General features: G+C 40.9%; 1 protein-coding gene across 3 annotated transcripts in view; it reads right to left on the bottom strand.

The window, feature by feature from the left end:
* The window catches only part of npepps (aminopeptidase puromycin sensitive), a 159,106-nt gene that overhangs the window by 29,693 nt on the left and 102,437 nt on the right, over positions 1-26,976 (bottom strand). For all 3 annotated transcript variants that reach the window (XM_055656842.1, XM_055656843.1, XM_055656844.1), the window contains 4 exons: positions 25,255-25,318; positions 18,818-18,957; positions 14,045-14,179; positions 1,331-1,550 (listed from right to left, as the gene is read on the bottom strand). In XM_055656842.1, the coding sequence (XP_055512817.1) occupies positions 1,331-1,550; positions 14,045-14,179; positions 18,818-18,957; positions 25,255-25,318 (559 nt within the window). The remainder of the gene's footprint in view (positions 1-1,330; positions 1,551-14,044; positions 14,180-18,817; positions 18,958-25,254; positions 25,319-26,976) is intronic.

Below are 26,976 nucleotides of genomic sequence, written 5' to 3'. Positions count from 1 at the left end.
TAGCCTCCACAGCCTTCTGTGGCAAATGAAGTCACAGATTCACCATCCAAATTTAAGGATTTGGAAAATGTTAACCTACAACCTCCATTTTATTTGGAACGGAAGTCTAAATATGCCACTTTCTTTTTATGTTCCTTAGAACTGGTGTTTGGTTTTGATCCTTGAGTAAATGGATGCAAGGTATGCAGTTAACACATCTATTAGTGTTATTGTGGTCTTGTCTGTACCAGTCGTTAACAACTCGTTAACCTACTCTTTAATTACCGATGCTCAATCAGCTAGTCCATGTTTGGTGCTGGCCCAATATATGCAGAGTCAAATAATGACTCGGGTAATTAATAACAAGGGAATGGATATTTTTAGAAATGAAAGAAAAGGACATTTTTGATTGAAAGTATGAAGATGGCCAGTATGTTTCTATCATAATACCACATACCCTCAAAACATAAAATCACAAGCTGACATCACATAGATACAGAGCTCATCTTGTCATGATGTATAACAATCATCCCAGCTAGAAATATTCTGGTATTTTATCTAAATGGACAATTTTCCAGTTTCTCACACCCACCCCAATCCTCAAGCCACAAGGCTTTTTATCTTCAAATGCTCTTTAATTACACAGAAGTTGTGCAGCATCCTTCATCTTATCAGCCTGCAAGGCACATCTCAGTGGATAGACTGGATATTTTGATGACCTTAAAGGACTTCATATCTTTCTACAAGTAATTTGTAAGTGAGAGACTACGTGATAAAGTCTCGACGATGGGAGCAGATGAACAAAAGAGGCACTTGGTTTGTAACAAGAACAACCTTCTCTGCATATTCTTCTCCACAGTTCTCCGTTTATTTATTCATCCACCCTTTAATCAAACACGCTGCCATCAGCAGCTAAAACATTCAAAGGCTATGATCTTAACCTTTTCCAAGTGCAGCAACAGTCTTTGACTTGTAGACTCACTTACACTCCAAAAATATTGTTGCCCTATGTGTGTTGAAGAATTGCACAGTAATATTTCTATCTTCCTGATGTACCTCTCGGAAGGATTGTGCATTTAGAATATTTACGCCCAGTTCCAAGATAACAGGCTGTAAGTAAATCAAAGATGACTTCTCCATCGCTTTGTCCCTGAGCCTGAACAAGTATGACATTCTATACGAGGTCATCCAACTCAACTCTGACCCGAAAGTTAAAACCGACTCAAGGCTGTAAACTGATCTGAAGACATGTTCCATATTCTTTGTAATTTCAATACAATTAGAACGGACAAACCATCAAGGAGAAAGATAGTTACTTTAGGTAGACGTGGCTCTTAAAACATTAACATACCCTCGCCATGCTTCGGATCCCAGCCAAGCTTCAACCCAATGTGCGAGAACAAGTCAACAATAAATTCTTGCAATTCTTCAAGGAAGTCTGTATGGGATAATAATGTAGAAAGTGTCCCCAGATTGGTGCTTATATCGCTCCACACCGTGTAATTTGGCTCATTCACAAAAGCCTCCATGACTTTCAAAGCTTCCACTGTGCTGACAATGCCGGCTCGAGCCTAGAAAACACACAGGAAGACAACATCAGCATAAAAGTCAGACATCTACACAACTGCCCTTCTGACACACATCTCAACTGCACCGTGGCAACTTGGGAATTTAAATTCAAGTAACTACATAATTCTGCCAATATGTAGTATCATGAAACTACCTGGATTTTGCAAAAACACATCCTCCTCCTAATTTCCTTCAGGAAAGGAAATCTGCCATATTTACATAATCAAGCAAATATTTCACCAAAAGGCCAACCAGTTAATCCTTAGTTATTTTAATTTATGAATAGAGATGGACATTAAATTGTGTCCTTGATCAATCCCCACATCTCAGAAATAAACAAATTAAATAGGCAGCCCACACAGGTATATAATCATTCAAATACCTTGGTGTCATCACCATACAGGGAATTACAAGTAATTACATTGCTTCAAAAAGTGGTTCCTCTGATACCGAGTAGAATTGCTACTGCAGCATTACCATGAAAGTCAAACTCATCAATGGACTAATCAAGTTCTCTTATTGTGGGTAAATGCAAAACACTTTCACAACAATAGACATACCACTCAGTTAATCAAAAAGCAATTTAATTAGTGAACAAAACTAATTGCTGGAGTAATTCAAAAGGACACAAAGTGCTGGAGTAGGGCAGGCACCCTCTGTGGCGAACACGGATTGGTGACATTTTGGTTAAAGATTCTTCTTCAGATACCCAACCCGACCTGAAACGTCACCTATCCCTTGTTCTCCAGCGATGTTGCCTGACCTGCTGAGCACTTTGTGTTCTCATGTGTATTAACCAGGTTCCTTGCTTCTACTGCTGGAGTAATTCAGCAGGTCAGCACTTCGTGTTTTACTCAAGATTCCTGCATTTGCAGTGACTTTAGTCACAGAGGATGGCACGGTGGCACAGCAGTAGAGTTGCTGCCTTACAACACCAGAGACTCAGGTTTGATACTGACTATGGGTGCTGTCTGTATGGAGTTTGTACATTCTCCCTGTGAATGTGTGGGTTTTCTCCGAGTTTTTTCCGATTTCCTCCCGCCCCAAAGACGTGTGTAAGTTGATTGGCTTCTGTAAATTGTAAGCTGTCCCTACTCCCTAATGTGTAGAATTATGTTAGCAATCGTAATCCCAGGGTAATTGTTGGGTGGTGCGGGCTCGGTGAGCCAAAGGCCCCGTTTCCACGCTGCATCTCCAAAGTATCAATGAACAGATGATCCCACGTGCCAAAGTGCCAAGTAAATTATCATATTAAACTTGGCAGCAATATCTACAAAATAAAGTTCAGTTGCTTATATCGTGGGTCAAAATGGCCTACTCCTGCACCTATTGTCTAAAAGTCAACAACACCAGTTTCAGACCATTTAGAAACAAATTGCAATGGGGAAAGAGCTGGGGAATGGATCAGCCAGGTTGTTCTTGCAGAGGGCCAATATGGCCCAATAGGTCATAGTCTCCATCTGTTATCATTTAAAAAAAAAATAATTAAAATCAATATGATCAAATTGATTTTGTTTATGAAGGTTTAAGCTTTTTATCAACTCGGCATGTGGTTCTACAGCACCTCCTATGCAAAACAGTTGCTTAAGATGGACAAGCATCAAAGTAATTCTGATACATTGATATTGGGGCCTGGATCAGTTGGTAAAGACCCAATCAATGTACTCAGCAGTCGTTTTAAAAAAAAGCTTTGGCATTATTCTTCACTTCTCTAAATGTCAAATATGCTAGGTAAATTTGTTCAATACACAGCCCAACTGGGTAATCAGAAAATACTTTGCCAGCAAACACTGAGGAGGCTTGGAATCAATTCAGAGATAATTAATTGTATTCCAGAAAAGATTCTTCCAAACAAGAAAAGATGCAAGCAAGAAATTCTGGATGCTAATGCAGCAAAATCTGCATTTCCACCAATGGTCACTACCTGCCTGAACATAAAGACCCACCCCTTCATTCCTCCTGTGCTCACAACTACCTCGCAAATGTCAACCAAAGAACATGAACGTTGGAGCCACAACAGAACTCTGACTCGGGTGCTGTCTGTGAGGAGTTTGCATGTTCCCTCCTATGGGTGCTCCGGTTTGTGGATTAATTGGCCTCTGGAAATTACAGCGTGTAAGATGTGGATGTGAATGTGGAGTACCAAAGAACTAGTTTTAACAGGTGATCGATGGTCAGTGTGTCTACAATACAATGATACCATTTATTTGTCATTTGAACTCACATGAGGTTCAAATGAAATTTGGTTTCTGCAGCCGTACAAGAAAAGAACCAAGACACACACCAACACAATTTACACAAACATCCATCACAGTGAATCTCCTCCTCACTGTGATGGAAGACAAAGTCTTGTCTCTCCCCTGCTCTCCATTCTTCTCCCGATGTCAAAGTCAAACCCGGAGCGAGCGCTAGCAAGTCCGCGGCAATTTAAAGCCGCGCCGGGCGATGTAAGGCCCTGCTCCGGGTATTGATGTTGGAGCCCCCGATGGGCGCTGGCAAGTCCGCGGCAATTTAAAGCCGCGCCGGGCGATGTAAGGCCCTGCCCCAGGACTTGGTGTTGGAGCCCCCGATGGGCGCTAGCAAGTCCGCGGCCATTTAAAGCCGCGCCGGGCGATGTAAGGCCCTGCTCCAGGTCACTTTCAACCCCGCAATTCGGGCGGGAGAATTCGCCGTTGCCGGTGCTCCGTAAAGCGGTCTCCCACCGGGGACCCGCGGGCTCCCGGTGTCACCATCCACCGGAGTCGGGTCGCAGCCGCGCGCCACCGCAGCTCTCCACGCTCCGAAGCCGGCCAGCTCCACGATGGTAGGTCCTCAGCTCCGCAGGCTCCGTGACTTGAGCCCCCAGGTCGTTCCGGTTGGACGCCACGCCACGGTGCTAGGCCGCAACGACAACGGAGACCCCACAGAGAAAAGGTCGGGTCTCCGTGCAGGGAAGAGATTTAAAAGTTTCCCCCACCCACCCCCCGACATACACATTTAAAAGCCCACTACAAACTATACCCTCAACGGGACAAAAAAAACAACAACCAAAACAGACAGACTGCAGAGGCCGCTGCGACGTCAATCGCCCGCCCACCCGACTGTGTCTGTATCTATCCTTCAATGTTCCCAATGATGGGGGAGTCCAGAACCAGGGGCCACAGTCTAAGAATAAAGGGGAGGTCATTTAAAACTGAGATGAGAAAAAACTTTTTCACCCAGAGAGTTGTGAATTTGTGGAATTCTCTGCCACAGAAGGCAGTGGAGACCAATTCACTGGATGAATTTAAAAGAGTTAGATAGAGCTCTAGGGTCTAGTGGAATCAAGGGATATGGTGAGAAGGCAGGCATGGGTTATTGATTGTTATTGATGACTACAATCAGTCTGAAGGAAGGCCCCAACACAAAACATCACTATTCATGTTTTTCCAGAGATGCCTCCTGGCACGCAGAGAAACGTTTGAAATATTTGTAACAGGAATCCACATTATCAGAAACTTAAATGGACCAACCACAAATACTTTGGCTGGAAGATGTAAGAGGCTGGATATTTTGTGCCAGATGACTAATTTTCCATATCCTGAAAGCTTTACCACCATCTACAAGGCTGGATTAATAAGACATTTGCATCAAGACCACCACACAGCACCGCATATTTCCTTAAACATGCATTCTCCTTACCATTAACACATCAAGGCACCACAATTAGATAGAGTGGTAAAGATGATGTATGGCATGCTTGCCTTCATCAGTCAGGGCATTTGGTATACGAGTCAGGAATTGATGTTATAACTTCGAAAGATATGGTTGGGCCACATTTGGATTACTGTGTGTTGCCCCATTACAGGAAGGACATGGAGGCTCTGGAGAGAGTGCAGAGAAGGTTTACCAGCTTATTGTTTGGGTCAGAGAGTATTAACTACAAGAAGAGGTTGGACAAACCTGTTTGTTTCCGTTGGAGTGACGCAGGCCGAGGGACAACCTGACAGAAATACATAAAATTATGTAGAACAAATGGACAATCAACCCTTTTCCCCCCAAAGTGGAAATATCAAATACTAGAGGGCGTAGTTTATGTGTGAGAGGGGAAAGTTTTGAAGATTTACAAGGTTATTATTATTTTTTTAAACAGAGAGAGTTGGTGCCTGGAACACACAGTCAAGGAAAGTGGTGGAAGCATATACGATAGCAGCATTTTAGAGGCATTTGGACAGATATGTGAACCGGAAATAGCTGATGGGATTTGGATCACATGTTGGCAGTTGTGTGGTTTAAACCAACATAGTGGTTGGCACAGACTGTGGCTGGAAGGCCCGTTCCTGTGCTGTGCTGCTCTATGTCTTAGGTTCTCCCTTTTCTCAGCATCACTTATAGATGCAAAGACAGTCCAAAGTCTGATGGACAAAGTCAACATGGTTCTGAGGGGGAAAATGTATGCAGCAGAATTACAACACTCCTCGCATTTAATTTCCAACAGTTAGTTGAAGGCAAGCCAGCAGGAAGAATTGCTACTTGTTTGAGCTCCCAGTCATCCAGCAAGCATCATAGTATGCTTGCCAGCAGTTTAAAGCGTTTTTGCATGTGATATTATCATGAGATTCTGTAATGCTGAAGTGAATAGCGAGGTCTCTCCACTTCAAATTGGACAGCACTTCAAAGCCAAACAGCATAATTGTTTAGAATCGTTTTAGGATTAATTACACTGAAGGATCTGTGTTTAGATTAAAGAAAGTTTTCTAATTGTTCTTGGCCAGGAAGCAAGCATATTTTAAAAACTGTACTCTATGCAGTCAAGTCTGAGAGGGAGTGTACAGCCGAGCAGGGCATTTTACACTAGACTGGCTCAAAAGGCTGACTAAAATCAAAGCACTGCCGGGGAAGTCGTGTGATTGATTACATCTCTCATGAATGAAAGTGGATGTAAAATGAAGCAGAGTGAAATATGACAACTGCTACTCCATACATTAAATTGCTCAAAGTGCTTTAATGATTCAAAAGCAGAAATATTCAATCGACTGAAAAATCAATAATTTTTGTTATGAGGGCGCAAAGCATACAGAGTTTAATTCTGATCACAAGGTGGATCAATTATTCAAGCATGATTTAAAAGGTAGGATGGCATAGATCTATAGGTAAAGTACTTGGTTTGAGGATAGAAGATGTAACCATGTAGAATATCTACACTAAATATCACTCAAAAATGAGGTCAAAGGGATTGGAGAAGTAAATTCAAGAATGCAGAGTTTACAAGGATGAAGAGAAAGAAAATCTAATGCACAGCAAAGGTTTGAGGTGAGGAGTGGAAGATACACCAAAGAGCAGGGAAAGTCAGTGATAATTTAAAAATTCAGATAAAGGACACAGGAACACGGACTGTATTCAATCTTAAGAATTATAATACATTTGAGGCAATATGAAAACCGGAGGCAATGTCGGGTTGCATGGATGGGGTGCGATGGGACAGGAAACAGGCTTCTGAATGATCCATAATTTGCCTGGGGAATGTTAGTGTAATTAAGTTCATTGAGAATTCCAGTAGTTCATGTGAGATGGTGGGAAAAGTGATGAAAATGGATATACGCGCTCATTGTGATGGGAGAGAACATTCAACGATTTGGGATACTATGATTACAATCTCCCTCAGACTATGATAACAATCGAACAAGAAGCTACGATTGGTAATACAGGAACATGGAATTTGTGATGTTTAAGAAAGAACTGTAGACGCTGGAAAAATCTAAGATAGACAAAAATGTTGGAGAAACTCAGCGGGTGAGGCAGCATCTATGGAGCGAAGGAATAGGCGATGTTTCGGGTCGAGACCCTTCTTCAGACTGATGTCGGGGGGGGGGGGGGGGGGGGGGGGGAAAAAGAAAGGAAGAGGCGGAGACAGTAGGCTGTGGGAGAGCTGTGAACGGGAGGGAGAGGGAGAAAACAAGGACTACCTGAAATTAGAGAACTCACTGTTCATACCGCTGGGGTGTAAACTACCCAAGCGAAATATGAGGTGCTGTTCCTCCAATTTGCGCTGGGCCTCACTCTGGCCATGGAGGATGCCCAGGACAGAAAGGTCGGATTTGGAATGGGAGAGTTAGTTGGTGCTGAGTCACCGGGAGATCAGGTTGGTTATTGCGAACTGAGCGGAGGTGTTGCGCAAAGCGATCGCCAAGCCTACGCTTGGTCTCACCGATATAGAGCAGTTCACACCTGGAACAGCGGATGCAGTAGATGAGGTTGGAGGAGGTGCAGATGAACCTCTGCCTCTCCAGGAAAGACCGCTTGGATCCTTGGATGGAGTCGAGGGGGGGAGGTAAAGTGACAAGTGTAGCATTTCCTGCGGTTGCAAGGGAAAGTACTAGGGGAGGGGGTGGTTTGGAACAAATTGACCAGGGAGTCACAGAGGGAACGGTCTCTGTGGAAAGCAGAAAGGGGAGGAGATGGGAATATGTGGCCAGTGGTGGGATCCCGTTGGAGGTGGCAAAAATGTTGGAGGATTATATATTGCCAGAATGAGGCACAGCACAAATTGAAGGAACAGCACCTCATATTTCACTTGGGTAGTTTACACCCAAGCAGTATGAACATTGACTTCTACGATTTTAGGTAGTCCTTGCTTTCTCCCTCCTTCCCCACCTCTTCCCAGCTCTCCCACAAGCCTACTGTCTCCACCTCTTCCTTTCTTTTTCCCACCCCCCCACCAGTCTGAAGAAGGGTCTCGACCCGAAACGTCGCCTATTCCTCCACTCCATAGATGCTGCCGCACCCGCTGAGTTTCTCCAGTATTTTTGTCTACTTTGGAATTCGTAATTCCTTCCTTTTTTTCCTGTTTAAGTGTATGGGTCAGCAGCGTATTCACGACTGTCATTCAGGAAGTTTAGCAATACAGATCAGATTTTGGTTTCGTTTAGTGTCACGTGTACCGAGGTACAGCGACAAGCTTCTGTTGCGTGCTAACCAGTCAGCAGAAACACAAGACATGATTTTAATCGAGCCATTCACAGTTTACGGATACATGATAAGGGAATAACGTTAGTGCAAGGTAAAGCCAGTAAAATCCGATCAATTAGAAGCAGAAGAGTCATCTGAAAACAGGTGGAAATGAGTAGCAAAATATAAATGGAAGCCACATCTTCAGATGACACTGCCAAGAAACAACGTGCACATTAATTTTGGTAGAAGGCAGAAATCGATTCCGAAGATCTCCAATGGTGATGGGAAAAGCAGTATTTGTCAATAATCTCCTGGGCTATAACTGAATGAACAAGAATATCATTAAATAAATGCGGTCTTATCAGATTGGATTACACAAGTATTAAAGGAGTATTAAAGGGCTGACCTTTGGAAAAACAACCTTCACTGTACCAAGGGTACATTAATAACAAGAACTTTTACAGTGAAGGAGATATATATATATAGATATATAGATATATAGATATATATATATAAAAATATATATAAATAAATATAAAATACACACACACACACTCACACACATATATATATATATATATCTATATATATAATAAAGTTAATTGCAGGGTTCCACTGTTGCAAATGTGCATCGATTAATAGAAGTCTATTTAGTAAATTCATATTGTACACTCAACATATTAGCGAGAGACAGAAGAGGCTAATCTGACAAACAGCTGTGAAACATGAAACTTTCAACCGGATGATACCATGCAGACTGATTCAACAGTGGTCAAGATATTAGTTTACAACGATTTTGAACCAGTCAAGGTAAAGAACAGGAGCGATCTAGGAATGACATCGATCTAGGATTGGCTTGTGTTCCGTCATTGCAGAATTACAGATCCAGGAGTTTTGAATTATAGTGCCAAGTTAGGATAATATTAATTCAAAGTCATCTGCTTGAAACTGTGTGGCCTTCTGGTTGCAATATATAGTGAATAATCCATTCTAAAAAATCTAGACAGATAAGGAAACTCGGTCAATCCTGTGTCAGAAGACAATTCCAAAGAATAGATGGAACAAATTGGACTGATTGTCATGAAGGGACTAGCCTGGGTAGATACCAATTAAACGTTCTCCTGCTGGGACAAAAATACAACACAGTGGCGCAGTAGTAGAGCTACTGTCTTACAGCGCCAGAGACCTGGGTTCAATCCTGAATACAGTTGCAATCCTGACTCCGGGTGCTGTCTCTACAGAGATTGTACATTTTCCCTGTGACTGCGTGGGTTTTCTCCGGGTGCTCTGGTTTCCTCCCAGGTTCCAAAGATATACGGGTTTGTAGGTTAATTGACTTCTGTAAATTGTTCCTAGAGCATAGGATAAAATTAGCGTATAGGGTGATTGTTGGATGACGTGGACTCGGTGGGCCTTCTGGTTGCCTGCTAATCACTGCGTTTGAATGTTTAAACTAATTGAACCTGGAGGTAGTGTCATAGGACAAGATCTCGCTCATGAAGGACTTTGATGAAACTTCGTTTCGGAGGGTTATGACTAGAGCCAGGATTTTGCCATAAACGCCATGTGCCTTTTCATGCCTTTTTTGATGATTTCAGGAAGATAATGCCTTTTTCACAATCGAGTGCCTAAATCAGCCTTTTTTGCCGTTTTAACGTAACTTACAAGAAAATTTACACCACCGGGGCAAAACCTGGGTGTAAGTGGTGATTGAAGAGAGGTGCGTGGGGAAAGGGTCCAGTCTTTGCAAACTGGAGTCATGCTTTAAGTTGGTGTGAAGTGGTGATTAGGGAGGAGTAGGTGAAGGGTCCAGTCTTTTCAAACTGGAATCAAGCTGTTAAGCTTCTGTTTATCGAAACTGCAGTTGAACTCGTTCAGGTCGTTGGTCAGCTGACGATTGTCCAAGGAGCGGGGGGGGGGGGGGGTTTCCTCTTGTAGCTTGTGATTTCTTGCAAACCCTTCCACAGTGAAGAAGAGTCTTTTGCTGAGAACTTGTTCCTCAACTTCTCAGAGTACCTTTCCTTGGCAGCTCTGATTCCTCTTCTTAGCTTGTACTTGGCCTGCCTGTAGAGGTCTGTATCCCCGCTCCTGTAGGATCTACCCTTGCAAGCGTCAAAAATGCCTAAAGTCAAGTCAACACCTTGTAAAAAACTGAACGATTTGGTGAGAGTGTATGGGAGTGATATATTCTCTACAGACAACTGTGTGCTGTTTTGCAATTCATGTGAGAAAACAGTGAATCATGAGAAAAAATAATTCATCTCCATGCATGCATAGACAGCTAAACACAAGTTGGTGGCAGAGAAACAGAAGGTAGGAAATACGCAAGCTTGGCTCCTCACAACATTTATTGCTGGCTCCAATCGCATATCTGAGTTTGAGTGATCTGTGCAATGCATTCATTGATGCTGGAATTCCACTGTAGAAATTGGAAAGCAAATCTCTGAGGTTTTTTAGGGAAATACCCAGAGGAACAGATACCAAGCAAGTCATCATTACAGAAAAATTATGTTCACAGCAACTTCAACATTGTTGTGCAGAAAATTAGAGATGAAGTTGCATGCAACAAAATATGGATCTCAATAGACAAGATAACTGATGCTGTGGGGAGATTTGTTGCCAATGTGGTCATTGGTACACTGGAGGCAGGTCAACCATCAAAGGAGTATTTCTTGACATCTGAGGTATTGGAGAAGTCAAAGATCTGAACTATTGCTCAGTTGTTTACATCTTCACTTGCTGTACTTTGTACTTAAAGTTCCTGGCGATGCAGGTGAAGACATACAAGGAAAATGTGAGAGGGTGATTTTTGCTAACAAAGATCTTGAAGAAATACAAAACCTAGCTAAAGTTCTTAAAGGTAGTTGTAATGCACAAGATATCGACATGAATGTAGAGTTTGTAGCTTGTTTCAGGTATGCATCAGTGATCCCAGCTGTGGTAGAAAGAGGTTTTTCACAACTGTAGCATATTCTGTCTGACAGACGGCATAGTTTAACACCAGATCATTTGAAAAAAATGCTGGTAGTTATGTGCAATCAGGCAACTTTGATCATTTAATGTAGTATACCTTTATATTTATCATTTTTAACCATATTCTGGTGGTGGAAATAAATGCCTTTTTAGTCAATAAATGCCTTTTTATGCTTTTTTTGTAATTTTATTATGCCTTTTTGCCTGCCTATTTCAGAGATTTCTAGCACCTAAACATCCTGGCTCTAGTTATGACTATTTGGAATTTCCACTTCAATGTGGTGTGCAAGCGGAATCATTAAGTATATTCAAGGTGATTAGACTTCCAGATTGTAGGATCAGGTGGTTCCTGGAAGGAATGAGAAAGAAATTGGGCAAGCAAACAATTGAGGCCAGAGATCAGATCAGCCACAACCGTAAAAGGGTAAATGGCCAACTCCTGTTCTTAATTACCATAAGAAAGGATGTGAATTAGAGAAAAAAGACACATGGAAAAGAAAATGAATCCATAACATGATGCAAAACCCCAAACTGGAGGGCAGTAGAAAATGGCACCAATGTAACGTGCCCTTTTAAGAAAGAGATATACCTCTACCCATAAAGCTGACTAATACCCGAATAGACTCAGAGTGATACAGTGTGGAAACAGGCCCATCGGCCCAACTGCACAAACCGGCCAACATGTCCCAGCTACACTAGTCCCACCTGCCCGCGTTTGATCCATATCCCTCCAAACCTGCCGTATCCATGTACCTGTCTAACTGTTTCTAGTTGGACAATGGAGGGTAATCTCTTCAGTAAATCCAGATCTTGTGTGGAACGAGATTGTATAGGCTTTATGGATAGATTTTTTTTGTGAAGGCAGGTCAACTTTTCCCACGTGATTTAACAAAAAAAAAATGGAGCAGAACTGAACAAAATCTTCTGCAGTGAGTACTTGCATCTCAAATTGGATGTAAAATGTAAGTATGAATATTGAACTGACAGCAGTTTTCTTTCATGTTTCTAGGCATACAATCTCAGCAATATCTTAACTAAACTGAGGTGGTGAGTCTGTGGAATTCATTGCCACAGACAGCTGTGGAGGCCAGGACATTGGGTATTTAAAAGTGGAGATTGATAGGTTCTTGATTAGGAAGGATGTTAAACGTTACAGGAAGAAGTTAGGAGAATAGATTTGAGGGGGAAAAAAGATCAGCCACGATTGATTGGTGGAATAAACTCGATGGGCTGAATGGCCTGCAATTCTGTTTCTATGCCTTATGGTTATGGTTTTGTGGTGTCTCGTAAAAGTTAACCTCTTCTCTATTACACTGAATTATATGTCAAGTTTAAGATAATTTTTAAATCGCTTCCATGGCCTTGTCACTTCAATTTCTGTGATTTTCTCTGGTTATATCTGGGGCATATGCCTCCTTAAAAATTGCTCAGAGTACCACAAATGTAATTGCTTTGTTATGAACAGCCATGCCAACAACCTAAAGCACTACATTCCCACTCAAAATTGCTTTGCCTCTCTACTTCTTTACTCTTTTAGCTCTAGTTTCACCCCATCTTTGATGATTTGTTCTAGCATTAATCCTGGTGTCAACTTTGTTTGATAACATTGAAGCGAGATGTCCTGACTATGTCCAAAAAAAACCATACAAATGATTTATTCATGAATATAGAATCTTGAGAAGCATTATTTCTTATGCAAGCACAACTTGTTAGATATATTGAAAGCCAAGAATTTTGATCAAGGATGCATTTTGAAGTACAAACATGTGACGAATGGGATTACTACTAACTCCTTATTTGAACATCTCACTTAGTTGTCACATTTATGGATTATGGAATTGTGAAAATCTTAGAACTCTCAAATTTACTTACCTTGAACTTTAAACATTAACATTCTAATATGATATGGAGACATCAATCCAGCCGTCCTCACCCCACCCCCCAAAAAAACCATTGCCAGTAGCTAGACAACAACTCAGAAAAGAGTGCAGGTTCGCAACTAGAGAGCAGTCCTGAGCTACTATCTACCGTATTGTAAACCCTCGGACTAGTTTTGATTGGACTTTACTAGACTATCTTGCACTAAACGTTATTCACTTTATTCCCTTTATCATCATGTATCTGTACACTGTAAATGGTTTGATTGTAATCTTGTATTGTCTTTCCGCTTATTAGTTAGCACATACAAGCTTTTCACTGTACCTCGGAACATGTGACAATAAGCTAAATTTAAAATACGAAGGTTCATAAATGAATGTTGATTTATTTCAAGGGGAAATAAATCTCATTTAGAATTAACACACAACGGTAAATCACCTTAGCCTTGCTCATACTACATCACCCGAACCTCAGATTCAATCCCATCTATTATTTCCAAGTGAAGAATAGTGCGAGTCAGAGTGATTTCCACCAATTTTAATGTACAATGAATTTTGAAGTAAACTGGATTTTGGCCACAAAATAACTCAATTCAAATGAATTACATTTGGACTTCTGCAAGAACTGTGTTGATTTATCAACTGTCTGACATACAATACTTCAGAAGCTCTCTGTAGTTAGAGCATAAATACAAGTTTTGAAAACAGCAGTAATCTGACAAATCTCTCCGACTTACCAGTGAAAACAAGTCATTCTGAAGCCCCAGTCGGTCCACAGGAGGAAGTGCAAGGTTCTGGACGCTGGATAATAAACGTTCGAGCATTGTTGGATCGTACTGAATTCGACAAAAGCCCACTGTTCCAGGGTTCAACTGAAGATTAAAAAGAAAACCACAAGAAGAATGATTCACATTCTACAGAGTCCATTCTGAGCGTAATTTAATTAATCCAAACATTCATTCTCCATTATTCTATGAAACAAGTAAACTGGAGGAAGGGCCTCGACCTGAAAGGTCAACCATTCCTTCGCTCCAGAGATGCTGCCTGACCCGCTGAGTTACTCCAGCATTTTGCGTCTAACTGGAGCAATAGATGTGGTTGCCGGGAAATTACTTCAAATCCTGGAAATCTGAGGTAAAAGCAGAAAATGCTAGAAATATTCAGGTCAGAAATGCTGGAAATGCTGATTTTATTTTGCCATTTTTCTCCCTCTTCATGAATGTTGCGTAACAGTAGTTCTAGCATTTTCAGTTATTATTTTAGGGAGGTTTACCTCAACACCCAGTCACTGTAGTAGACACATAAAACACTGAGATTTTATTTCAGCAGATTCTTGTTTTTGTCAGTGGGAGCGTGTCAAACCAAGGACACCACTAAATTATAAGGAACCAACCATTAACCATTGAAATAATTAGAAATCTTTTCTCAGATGGTGGTGCATCTCTAAAATGTTCATCCCTATTGGGTGTTGGATCCTGGATCATTAGAAATATTTGTGGATGAATGTTTATAGATCGATAGAGGGGTTTAAGAAATGACAGGCAAGAGTTGAGGCCATGATCATTAAATGGAGGGGCAGGCTTGAATGCCCATTTTGATGTTAAAAGCTTCAAAGCAGGAGCCTAATCAACATTATATTAACACAGCCACCCAAAGGCCATTCAGCCCAGCTTTCAGAAAGTCATCCATGAGGAAAAGCAAAAAAAATAACTTACTTTGTTAGCAATTCTTATTACACACAGCTGCCTCACTTTACTTGGGTGAGAATGAGAATGGGAAATGATGTCTCTATTGAAGGCCTGGTCCTGTTAATTTTCGTGTGCTGGAACCCATTCAACTCTTCGACACTGCATGTAGAACTGCCATGAAACTCTGGTGCCATGTAATAGTCACCACCTGTTGTGTTTGACAGTTTACTTCCAAACTTAGAAATGCCTCAGGAAAGGAGTGGTTCTGCTGGATCTTGTTCCCAGCAACACTAATGAAAGAATTGATGAGTGCAGCCGAGGCATTCCCCGGGAAGATTAGTTGACAACCCGCACTAGATCATTATCACGCATTGTCCAGTGATGGACTCAAGAGCATCGATGTTAAAAGCTGGAGACTGAAAACCAGCATTCTTGGTGTAATATGAACATGACTGCCCTAAGGCCATTCCACCCACCTTTCAAAAAGAAATTCATGAGAAAAAGGAGAAAATGCCTAACTTTACTTGGTGAGAATGGGGAATGATAAATTCTGCCGCAAATAAATATTAGCCTACAACAAATTGCAGTTCAACAGAACAAATTGATAGGCTCATTACAATAATATTCCTACTGTGCACACAGTTAAGGGCCTGTTCCACTTTTTCGGCGATTGCCGGGATCCGTCATAGTCGCAGCAGGTGGCCGAAAATGTTCAAAATTTTGAAAATCCAGCGGCGACCAGAAAAAGGTACGACTCTTTGGCCGACTACTCACGACCATTCAGGCGTCACCCCGCATGCGACATGTCGATGCGTGACGCCTGTAGGGTCGTGAGTAGTCGCCCAAAGAGTCGTACTTTTTTCTCATCGCTGCTGGATTTTCAACATGTTGAAAATTTTCGGCCACCTGCTGCGACTATGACGGGTGCCGGCAGTCGCCGAAAAAATTGCGTGCGTGGTACAGGTTTTTGAGTCGTAAAGTCAAATCCATATCTAGCAATGCCTTGAACATCTGCTTCTCTCATCCTCCCAATTTATTACCAGGAATATCATAAACTATCAGGTTTAACGGATTATTTACGTCTAGTTAAAGCAGCCACCTGTTCACAAATGACTCGGATCCATCTGCAAACCTAGGCAAATCTAGCAGGTAATTTGGAAACTAAACAATGCAATTTAAAAAAAAAAAAAAAAAAAAATTCCATTTGAGGGCTGGAGAGGTTGGAGCTGAAATCTGCTGGGGATGACTAGCATTTGACTGGGCTTGGGAGTCAGGTTTGTCTAACTATCTTGATCATTTTTGTTTACAGATTGGGCAGACGTCGGATCCAGACACAGATGAGCATTATTTCTGAGTAAAAACAGGGATGAACACATCTGTGAAGGTGGACAAGTTGCAGCAGTGAAAATAAATAAAAAGCTAGTCATTGCTTTTTAAAAATGTATATTCACTACCAGAAGGTGAGCTACCTCTAGGAAGGGTAAGAGAATCAGAACAAAGGCTGCTTTACCTCCCGTCTTTTCTACTCCCTCCTTCAAATATAAAAGCAACATGACTGAAAGTAGTAGACCAGGCGGCAAATTAGCTAACTGAATCCGAGCACCAAACTTCGCTGAATAGGCAGCATTTGGGTGTTCCAAAATGTGCACCGCTTGGGGAGAAGCATCAGTAAAATGTATGCATGGTCAGATAAAGTCAGAATTATCAATGGAATCAATTGCTCCCCACTCTCTGGTTTTGATTCGAATCATGCCAAATGCACCAGAAAGCGATGTTGTCCTGTCAGCAGGTTTTAAACCTTGTCACCACAACCACGGTTACATTTGGATGGTGTTTCAAGACAGTTATATAACACAATTCAACTCAAATGTTAAGCTACCATGGGTATGAAGTGTTTAAAGAGTGATGAGTGTACGTTACTAAACTACAATTGGAATGGGCAGTAAATGCTAGGTTTGCCAACAATCTACGTCCCATAAAGTGGATGAAGCCAACAGCCAAGTATTTAATGGTCGCATGAATAAAATGAACATATAGAAAAGCCAAAACTTACACTAAAATAACCAAAAACATCATACCAACTAACACCATGACCGCATACCTCCCTAAATGTGAGCACTGGCAAATCTATTGAACATTTCACCAAATTTCATCCAAGGGAACTAGGTTACAATTGGTATCAAATAAGTGTGAAATAAAGTACACCAACAGACATAAAATTAACACTTTGAGATTATAAACTGCACAGAGTTTATAAGAAAAATAAATCCATTTAGCAACAGTTGCATAGCCAATTGATGAGGTTTGATGAGAGTACATTGTCTCTGTTCTTACTTTTTGAAGGACAAATTAGCAGATGTGGCACAGATATATTGCAAAGATTAAAAAAGTTAAATAATGAGGCAGAGAAAAAGAACAGTGAAAGAAAAAGCAAAAAGAGAGGTGAAAGAAACAGTGACACGTATCATAGAGATGCATAAATACAGCATTATTTAAATAAAATGAGAAAGATACAAGAATACAAGTCAAAACTATGGAGAAGGAATGTCCAGGCAGAAAATCCAGAGATAAAAATGCAGGCAAATAAACAAAAGCAGAACAATGGGTAAATACGAAGAGGGTTACAAATGGTGGCAGATTATTTGCTTTTATCAGGACAATTACAATTCAAAGGTTTGATCTGAATAAAAATTATGGCTTCCTTTCTTTATAATTCTGCAGATTAAGTTGAGCTGCCTTAGAGGAATCAATCAGCAAAGTTGCTGCATGAGGAATGTGTGTGTTTGGTGAAAGGAAGGTCAAAACCTGTCAGGTCTCATTCGAGTGGGATTCCAAGTTTGCACTTTATCATCTTAAAGTATGATAATGCAAGTTCAGTAAAATCCCTATACCTTTTTACGTCATGGCTCCTTCCAAAAGTTTCAATTCATAGAACTAGACCTTGACAATGGGACAGCGTAAACAGAAAGGAAGAGTCAAAAACTAAGTGTGTAAAGGAAAGTGTGCACCAAAATGTTCTTTCCCCATCGCCACTCCCCAGCTAGTGACTGACCTGCTCTCCATTTACATCATTTCCTGCTATTTTTGTTCAAGTTTTTAATTACACATTTAAAATATATTTATTCAATTATTTTGACCACCTTTTGGAAATACTTAATAATATATTGTGATCTCTATCAGTTTTTTTTAATTTATTTTTTTATAAAAGCAAAGATCAAGATCCATCTTAAGTAGCCAGAATTCAAACCCCAGTTGCTATAAATTGGACATTTTGTTTGTTCAGCCATGTTACTCTGAACAAAATAAAATAATTTTCTCTCGCCCCTTCTTGGGTAAAAATGGAACAGGATCTTTATTCTGCCAAAGCTATTCTGAAACCAATGCTTGGTGAAATGCAATAACTGCCTTGTGCCAGCACGTCTTGCAAACATTAAAGATAAGATCAAAGGGATGGCCTTGATTTTTTTTGCTGAGCAAATTCTATGAGACCCTGCACCAAGACTCAAATGCAATGTCCCACAGAATCTACACCTTCAAACAGAATCCTCAAACAGAGAATTCTTAATCTTGTGGAAAAAGGTCTTCGGTAGAGACGCTAGAGAAGATGTCAGGCACAAAAAAAAAAAAAAAAAAAAAAAAAAAAAAAAAAAAAAACAAAAAAACTTTAAGAGTTTGTTAAAGAGCAGACCCCGAGGACACAGGTTGCCTGCCTGCCCACCCTCTTGTAAAAACCTGAAGTAGATAGAGAAAAAGTCCATTTTAACTGAAAGATACAAAAGAATACATACCCTAAACTACTTTTGGAGCTCTCTGGTGACCTACCTTTATCCATTGATGCGGTTTCACATTCTTCACAGTGATAGTCATCTCTGGCTGGTCCAGTAACACCTTCACATTATCACAGCTTACATCTTCACTGGTGCAGATACTAATAGGGACCATCCAGTGAGGACAGTCACTACCTGGGAAACACAGGAGAGGTGTACTTATACATGAATGGATTTACGTAGCAGAGCCCCTGAGAAGATTGAATCCAATTTCCCTCAAAGGGCAGAAATATCCTCAATGGGAGCAGAATAAATCAAGTAAATGAAACAAAGCTTTCAAACAGCAAATCTAACAGCTGATGAGACTCTTAAATGCCAGTTAGAAGTATTACAATTTGGTCTCAAGTTGCATCTGAACGGATGGGGGGGGAAAAAACACACAAAAAAAAAAAAACTGGCCAGATCTTCACTGCTCCTCAACACTATCTAATGGGCAGCTTATTGGGTCTGCTGATTGGGAGAGATTTGGCTCGGAAGCAGCTCCCTGACTGGAGACACACACCAAGAATTATCATTTGGAAGAGGCAACACAGACTGGAGCACTGTTCTCAAAGAATCAGTGCCAGGAAAGAAAGGGAGAAATAAACAAATATTTTTTGGTAAACAAAAATAGAGTAAAGAGATATTGAGAGCTAATCTCACTGGCTTCCATGCTTCATGCAGTCAGATACGAGAAACGACTGAATGATAACATGTCCTATAGATCCATTAAAGTTTTTCAAGAAGACAGATCAAGCATCTAAACAATTTATTGTCAATTGGAAGCCATTTCCTTTTTGCCTTCTATTTAAAATACTTCCTACCAGACAAAATTTAATGGCAACAGTTCTCCAGTATTAACAAAATATTAATTTGATGCGTTTGAACTGGATCTTTTGTTAAAGAGTCACATCAATAAATTTGTATAATTAAAAGGCCCGGAGAACAAAATGTTACCTCATTCTCCAAAGCAATTACAGCTCAAGCTCCAAATTAAAGAGGGAGATAATGGCTATTTCTTAGGTTATGCAAAGCCCACTTAATGAATTTGGAATGGAGTTTCTTTTGGTTATGGTTTATTGTAAGTATAGTAATGATACTAAAGAGTGCAAAGTGTTTTCAGAACAACGTTAAAGACAATAACTTTAATATTTAAAAGCTGGAATTGTTACCAAGTCATTATTTAAGGAACACACCCACAAGTCAGACATTTAAGCTGAGATGCCACAGTGGTGCAGGTAGTACAATTACTTCTGTCTCAGGTGTATATAGTTTTATAGGTGTATAAAATCATTAAGGGAATAGTTTGGGTAAATGCATAGAGTGTTTTTTTTCCAGAATCAGAAAATCAGGTACAAGAGGGGACAGGTTTAAGTTGAGTGGAGAACAACTTAGTAGGAAGCCAAGGGGCAAATTATTTAACTCAGAGGGTGGAATCCGCTACCAGATGAATAGTGGAGGTAGGTTTAATAACAATATTTTAAAGACATTTGGACAGTACGTGGATAGAAAGGGATATGAGCCAAGCATGGTCAATTGGGACCAGCTTGAATGAGGGCATCTTGGTCAATATGGATGAGTTGACCCAAGGGGCTGTTTCCTCTATCCATCCAATTGTCCTAATTACAGTCAGATAGTGTTTGGCAGAAATGAAAACCAATTTAAGAAAAAATTTCAATGGTTCACAAAATGCTTTGCACATTATTGTTGTAGTCAGATCAGCTAGCAGTCAAAATAACTCACCCACACAGGTGAAATTTGGTGAAATGCTTGCATTCTAAAAATCTCAGCAACTTGAAAACAAGAAAAACATAACCAATAGCATCCCTACGAAGATGAAATCCACCGGCGACGACTGTCACCTGGCACTTCAAACAAATGGTGCTCATTATCTGCCATCCAAATCAGTGAGAACAAAAATGCAATTTGTCCAAAAATGGCAAAGCAACCCCTGACCTATGTCACGCCTCCCTCATTCTGACCTCTTGGACCCATATCTTCTGACAACTCCTCAAAATCCAATCTCATTTTGTTCAAACCTTTGATCACATTTTCTAATGCTTCCTTCTTTGATTTGGTTATTATCAGGTTATGTTTGTGTGAAACAACTTAGAATGTTTTACTACAACTAAGCCAGCTTTTTTTTTAAATTCCCAATCTGTGTGGTTCAGTGGTTAGGTAATGATATCACATTGAGATGCACTCAGTACCAATTGTCGCTTGTGCCAAATCTACTGATCCATCTGAGTTAAGGATATGGAATCTTTCAGAGTCAGGAACATGTAGCTTCCCAACATGGTGACATTTAAAAAAAAACAATGCTCATATATCTGGATGTGGGGAAAGAGAAAAGGAAAAAAAGGAAAATTTGACTGCTGACTAGTTATAGGCAGACCCTATAATCAAACTTAAGTAAACTGACTGATACGACAAAGGCAGAAATCATTTACTACTTGCTCAGTCCAGAGCAATGGTTTGGAAGACAAGTCTGGCATTCAATTTTCACCCTCAAAAGCATGGCCATACTTATCAAACTGGAAATAAAAAGAGGCTAAAAAAAAAAAGGATATCTAACAGGATATCATGAAACTGAATACTTTGTCACATGTGACAAAGCACGGTGGAAATGTTTGCTTGCATATCCCAGGTATGCAAATAGTCTCCACATACAGCGTAGACAAAATTACAAACTTTATTATTACAGCTCAGAAATACATCCAGCCAGTGGTTGGATATCAAGGGAACTTTCTTCCACTCTACCTCACCTCAAAAACACTGGAATTGCCCACTGGATCGTTGAGGTTGTATTCCCTCACATGGCCACCTCTCTTCATTTCCTGAAGACACCTATTTACAGCTTCTCTGCCACAATTAAGGTCATATGGTCATAAGGAATAGGAGTAGGATTAGGCCATTCAGCCCATCAAGTCTACTCTGCTATTCAATCGTGGCTGATCTATCTCTCCATCCTAACCCCATTCTCCTGCCTTCTCCCCATAACCTTTGACACCCGTACTAATCAAGAATCTAACTATCTCTGCCTTAAAAAAATATCCACAGACTTGGCCTCCACAGCCATTTGTGGCATTGAAATCCAGATTTGCCACCCTCTGCATAAATATTTTTTTCCTCATCTCCTTTCTAAAAGAACGTCCTTTAATTCTGAGGCTATGACCTCTAGTCCTAGACTCTCCTACTAGTGGAAACATCCTCGCAACCTTTCACTAATTAACAAATAGGTTCCCAAATCCTATTTCCTGGTAATATCCTTGGACCTCATTACCCCAAAGCCCATTTCCACTTATTGAAGAGTCTGAAATGCCCATCTGATTTGTCACAAAGGAGCAGCTGGCACCTGGCCACAGGTCAAGTGTACATGAAGCTCCAGCCCAATCACCCTAGATGCATACAGCACAAAATCATACCCTCTTGTTCCTCCTAGGCCATGCTGACCACAATGCCATCTACACTAACCCCATTTCACATCATTAGGCCTGTATTCTCCATTTCCAGCTAAACACTTTTCCAAATTCCTTTTAAACATTGTACTTGAATCTGCCCCTTTAGGAATGACATGCAAAGGGATTTTCAGACCAACTTGAAATGTTGATCAAGTTGCTTGGTTGCAGATAATACTCTGACTTGGACCCAAATCAATCTGTTCATTATAGTTTGGAAAAGTTAAAGCCTTGACTTCTGCACTTTTCAAATGGTGGGAAGGAGGAAGTATCTGGAAGGAGGAACAATTCTGATAAATGAGGTTGCCATTAACCTCCAAGGCGACAAATGTCATCAAATGCAAAACTAATTCAAATTGTTAATGTAAACTGCAAAATGCAGCTTATGTCAAAATTTGGGTAACTTGTCAAATGACTGTTGGTTAGAACATTCCATTAGGCAACTTAGCTTGATCAATTGCAGATTGTCATTCAATTTCACGAATGAACCACCAAATTTAGTTAGTATTTGGGCAAACAGCAAACCAAGAGTATGGAAGATCTTGGGAAGAGAGATGAAAGAAAACAGGAGAGTGTCTCAGACTAAATATGTAAATTATTATCCTGATTGAGAGCAATTGCGATATACTGCCAATTTATAGAACACAGAATGGTAAATTAAGAGTGAAAATGTGATTCAAGTTTGGAAATACTGAACACAAATTTATAAAAGTAAAATGAGTAAGCGAACAAGTTGCAGGCACATACTTTGGACACTTCTCAACTCAAGTTTCTGAAGGGAAAACTGAAACACAACAAATCCAATTCATCAGGTACTTTCTTCGCTACCCTCATTTCATTTTCTTTCCGCTTCCTCAGACCCTGAGATACAATTCCAAGAGCACGAAAGCCAACCATCTCATGCAAGCGGCCACTTTACATGGCCGAGCCGAGAGTACAAATGTCAGCCAGCTATCCATTCAGCCTCATCAAGTTCTGTCTTTACACATTCACTTTCCTGTTAGGCTGCAGGATATTGATCATATGTGGAGTTACTATACAATGTCCCACTGCTTCTTAGTGCTGGCGGTTATTCTTATTCCATCCATAGCCTTCTATGGTTTACCTGCCCTATCTTTTCCCTTTCAGGAGTGCATCTATAACTCACGTAGAAATCTGGCCCCCATAACAGCTGGCAATTGAAATAGTAAAGCATATGGTTTGGTCAGCACCATTTGATGTCAAATTTGCCTCTAATTTATATCCACATTCCAAATATGTCAATTCTTAGCAGTACCACCTTCTCCTCAGAAGAACTGCATTTTCTTATAGGAACATTTATCTAGACTGAAGGTTGGCCTCCCATGGCAAGGGTAGCAGGGATTCGATCCTCATTCCAAAACTCTTATTTTAATTTGGAGGTAATGGCATTTCCCTCTTAAAAAGCATTAGTCCAAGGGAAAATAGCCTGGATAACACTAATTGAAAATCCCTTTTACCTTTGTCTCTGATAACGGTTTGTTGCAAAATGAACCAAATCTATGCTGTACTAGCACATTATAAATAACCAGGAATCCCATTTGAACATCATAAGGATAACGATTATATATGATGCAAACTCACACAAATGTAGGTAGTGAAACTAAGCTTTCAGCTGGGGACAAGTAGAAAGGCACTAACATTTCAACGAAAAGAAATAACATCAGGCAAATTTGGGTTTTTTACATACATGACTTGTTCGTAAATGTAGACGGGTTGGTTAGTAAGTTAGCAGATGACACCAAGATTGCTGGGGTCGTGGATTATGAGAAAGGCTATCAATGAATACAGCTGGAGATAGATCAGGTACAGAAATGGGTGAAGAAATGGCAGATGGAGTTTAATCTGAAGAAGTGTGAGGTGTTGCACTTGGGGATGTCAAACACAAGGGGAAAATGTACAATTAATAGCATTAGTACCACAACTCCCTAAAGATGGCAACACAAGTAGCTTGAGTAATAAGAGTGATATATTGTGTGCCTGCCTTCATTGACGGGGCATTGAGTACAGGAGTCAGGAAGTCATGACACAGCTTTACAGATCCCTTATTAGGCTGCATTTGGAATGTCTGAAGGAGGGTCTCGACCCAAAACGTCACCCATTCCTTCTCGCCGGAGATGCTGCCAGTCCCGCTGAGTTACTCCAGCATTTTGTGTCTACCTTTGGAATGTTGTGTGCAGTTACAATAAGGATGTGGAGGCTTAGGAAAGGGTGCAGAGGAGACATACCAGAACACTGCCTGGATTAGGGGGCATTCGCTGCAGGTAGATTAGAATTTTTATCCCAAGATGGAAATATCAAGTGAGAGGGGTAAAGCTTAAAGGAGATGTGCAGGCCGAGTTTTTCCTTTACAAAGAGGGTGTTGAGTGCCAGGAACGTGCTGCTGGGGGTGGTAGTGGTGGCAGATACAACAGTGGCATTTAAGAGGCATTTGGTTAAGCACATGCATATACAGGGAATGGGTATGGATAAGGGACAGGCTGATAGGAGTTGGTCTTGGCATCATGCTTGGCACTGACATTGTGGGCCGAAGGGCCTGTTCTAGTGCTGTACTGTTCTATGTGCAGTTCTCGGTTTAACTAGCAACTTCCAAATTCTGCCAATGAGTAAGGAAAAATTATGGATTTAGTTTGGACACAGTGGCAGAAAATTGAAACTATATCCAACACCTCTTGTTCCACGTTGTGAAGTTTTGTTGCCAAGGCAAAATTCAACGATATCTATATCCCCGAGTCCTAGTTTATTAGTTTGGCGCAAAATGATGCGCACTCAAGCAAATTGAGATTTTTAGGGACTAAACAAGAATGTTATAATTGCAATCCTTTGAGAATCACAGCACCTGCATTGTGATATACATAGAAAATAGGTTACGGGATCGTTTTAATGTTTTATGAAAAGGGACTGTCCAATTCTGAAAGAGTAAAGAGGTTATTCAATGTTTAAGGGTAAATGACAATAAAGCTGCATGCGTTCTTACCACCATATGTTCCACTGGCACAGAATTTTTTCTGGGAAATCTTCAATATTCGGTCATCTCCTTCCTGAAAAAGATATAACGTTTATTTTAAGTTAAGGATAAGGGGGAAATCCTTTAAAACCGAGATGAGAAGAACTTTTTTCACACAGAGAGTGGTGAATCTCTGGAACTCTCTGCCACAGAGGGTAGTTGAGGCCAGTTCATTGGCTATATTTAAGAGGGAGTTAGATGTGGCCCTTGTGGCTAAGGGGATCAGGGGGTATGGAGAGAAGGCAGGTACGGGATACTGAGTTGGATGATCAGCCATGATCATATTGAATGGCGGTGCAGGCTCGAAGGGCCGAATGGCCTACTCCTGCACCTAATTTCTTTTTCTATGTTTCTATGTTATCACTGTACCCAATCCCACACTCAAGATGTGTAGCTTTGAAGGTTAATTGGCTTCTGTAAGTTGTCCCTCGTGTGCGGGATAGTTTCTAGTGTAGGGTGATCGCTGGTCGGCACGGACTCAGTGGGCCGATTGGCCTGTTTCCGTGCTGTATCTCCAAAGTCTATGTCTAAAGTCTAAAACATGCTCAACTGCATTTACTTTAATGCAAGGAGCTTCGTCAGTGGGTGAGGTGAGCGTAGAGCATGGCACAGCATTTGAAATTATTAAATTATCATATCCACAGAAAGAGATTAGATGAATGGTCAACCAGAAACGCTGACTGCCCATTTCCTTCCACAGACACTGCTGACCCCTTGAGCAGATCTCCTTTTTCTTTGCAAAGGATATTGAAGGTTTGATCAAGAAAAATAGGAAGACAATGACAGGTATGGTCGATTGGAATCATGCGTCTAGAAAAATACAGAGCATGCAAGGGAGAATTTAAGAATAAATGAGGAGGGCTACGAAGGCCTTGAAATAGTCTGGACAACATTCAAGAATACCCAAGATGTTCCATAACAGAAGTAAAATGGGAGCCAAGGAAAGAATGGGTCATAGAAACATAGAAACATAGAAAGTAGGTGCGAGAGCAGACCACCAGGTCCATCGAGCCCGCACCGCCATTCGCTCATGGCTGAACACTAAACAGACACACTTACCCACAATCAGTAGACACAAGACACAGAACACAAGACACTACCCTCCCCTTTATACCGCTATCACCCCTCTCCACCCCAAGAACCTCGTGATCTCCTGGGGGAGGCAAAAAACCGGATAAAAACCCAGGTCCAATTCGGGAAAAAAATCCGGGAAATTCCTCTCCGACCCCAATCTAGGCGATCGACACTTGTCCAGGAGATCACTCAGGTCTTACTATACTAACCATACCTAGGTCCATATCCCTGCCCTCTCCCCGTAGCCCCTTATCCCCTTGGCAGCTAAAAAAACATCTATTTTAGTCTTAGGGTCCTCTTAGGAACAAGGAGATAATCTATTTGCGGAGCCGAGCTCGGAGGGCAAGGTCCTAAATGACAGCTCGGAGGCATGTCTCTTGATAAAGTGACTTCCCCTTTTTGTAGCTAATGTCCACCCATCGCAGATTCATTTGAACAGCCTTCTAGAATATCTTCCCTGTTTACTGCCAAAATGGATTGTGATTAACTCTAATACCACCATCTCTTTTACAACCCCCACGAATATACTATTCCCTGGAATGCTCACTCTCTGCCTATCTAACTATCAAGTCTCCATCTTAGCAACTATATATTCCCATGTCAATCACCAGACCCAGT

Source organism: Leucoraja erinacea, chromosome 27 (genome assembly GCF_028641065.1).
Source record: "Leucoraja erinacea ecotype New England chromosome 27, Leri_hhj_1, whole genome shotgun sequence".
Lineage (NCBI taxonomy): Eukaryota > Metazoa > Chordata > Chondrichthyes > Rajiformes > Rajidae > Leucoraja > Leucoraja erinaceus.
This window is presented reverse-complemented; position numbering and strand designations above follow the sequence as displayed.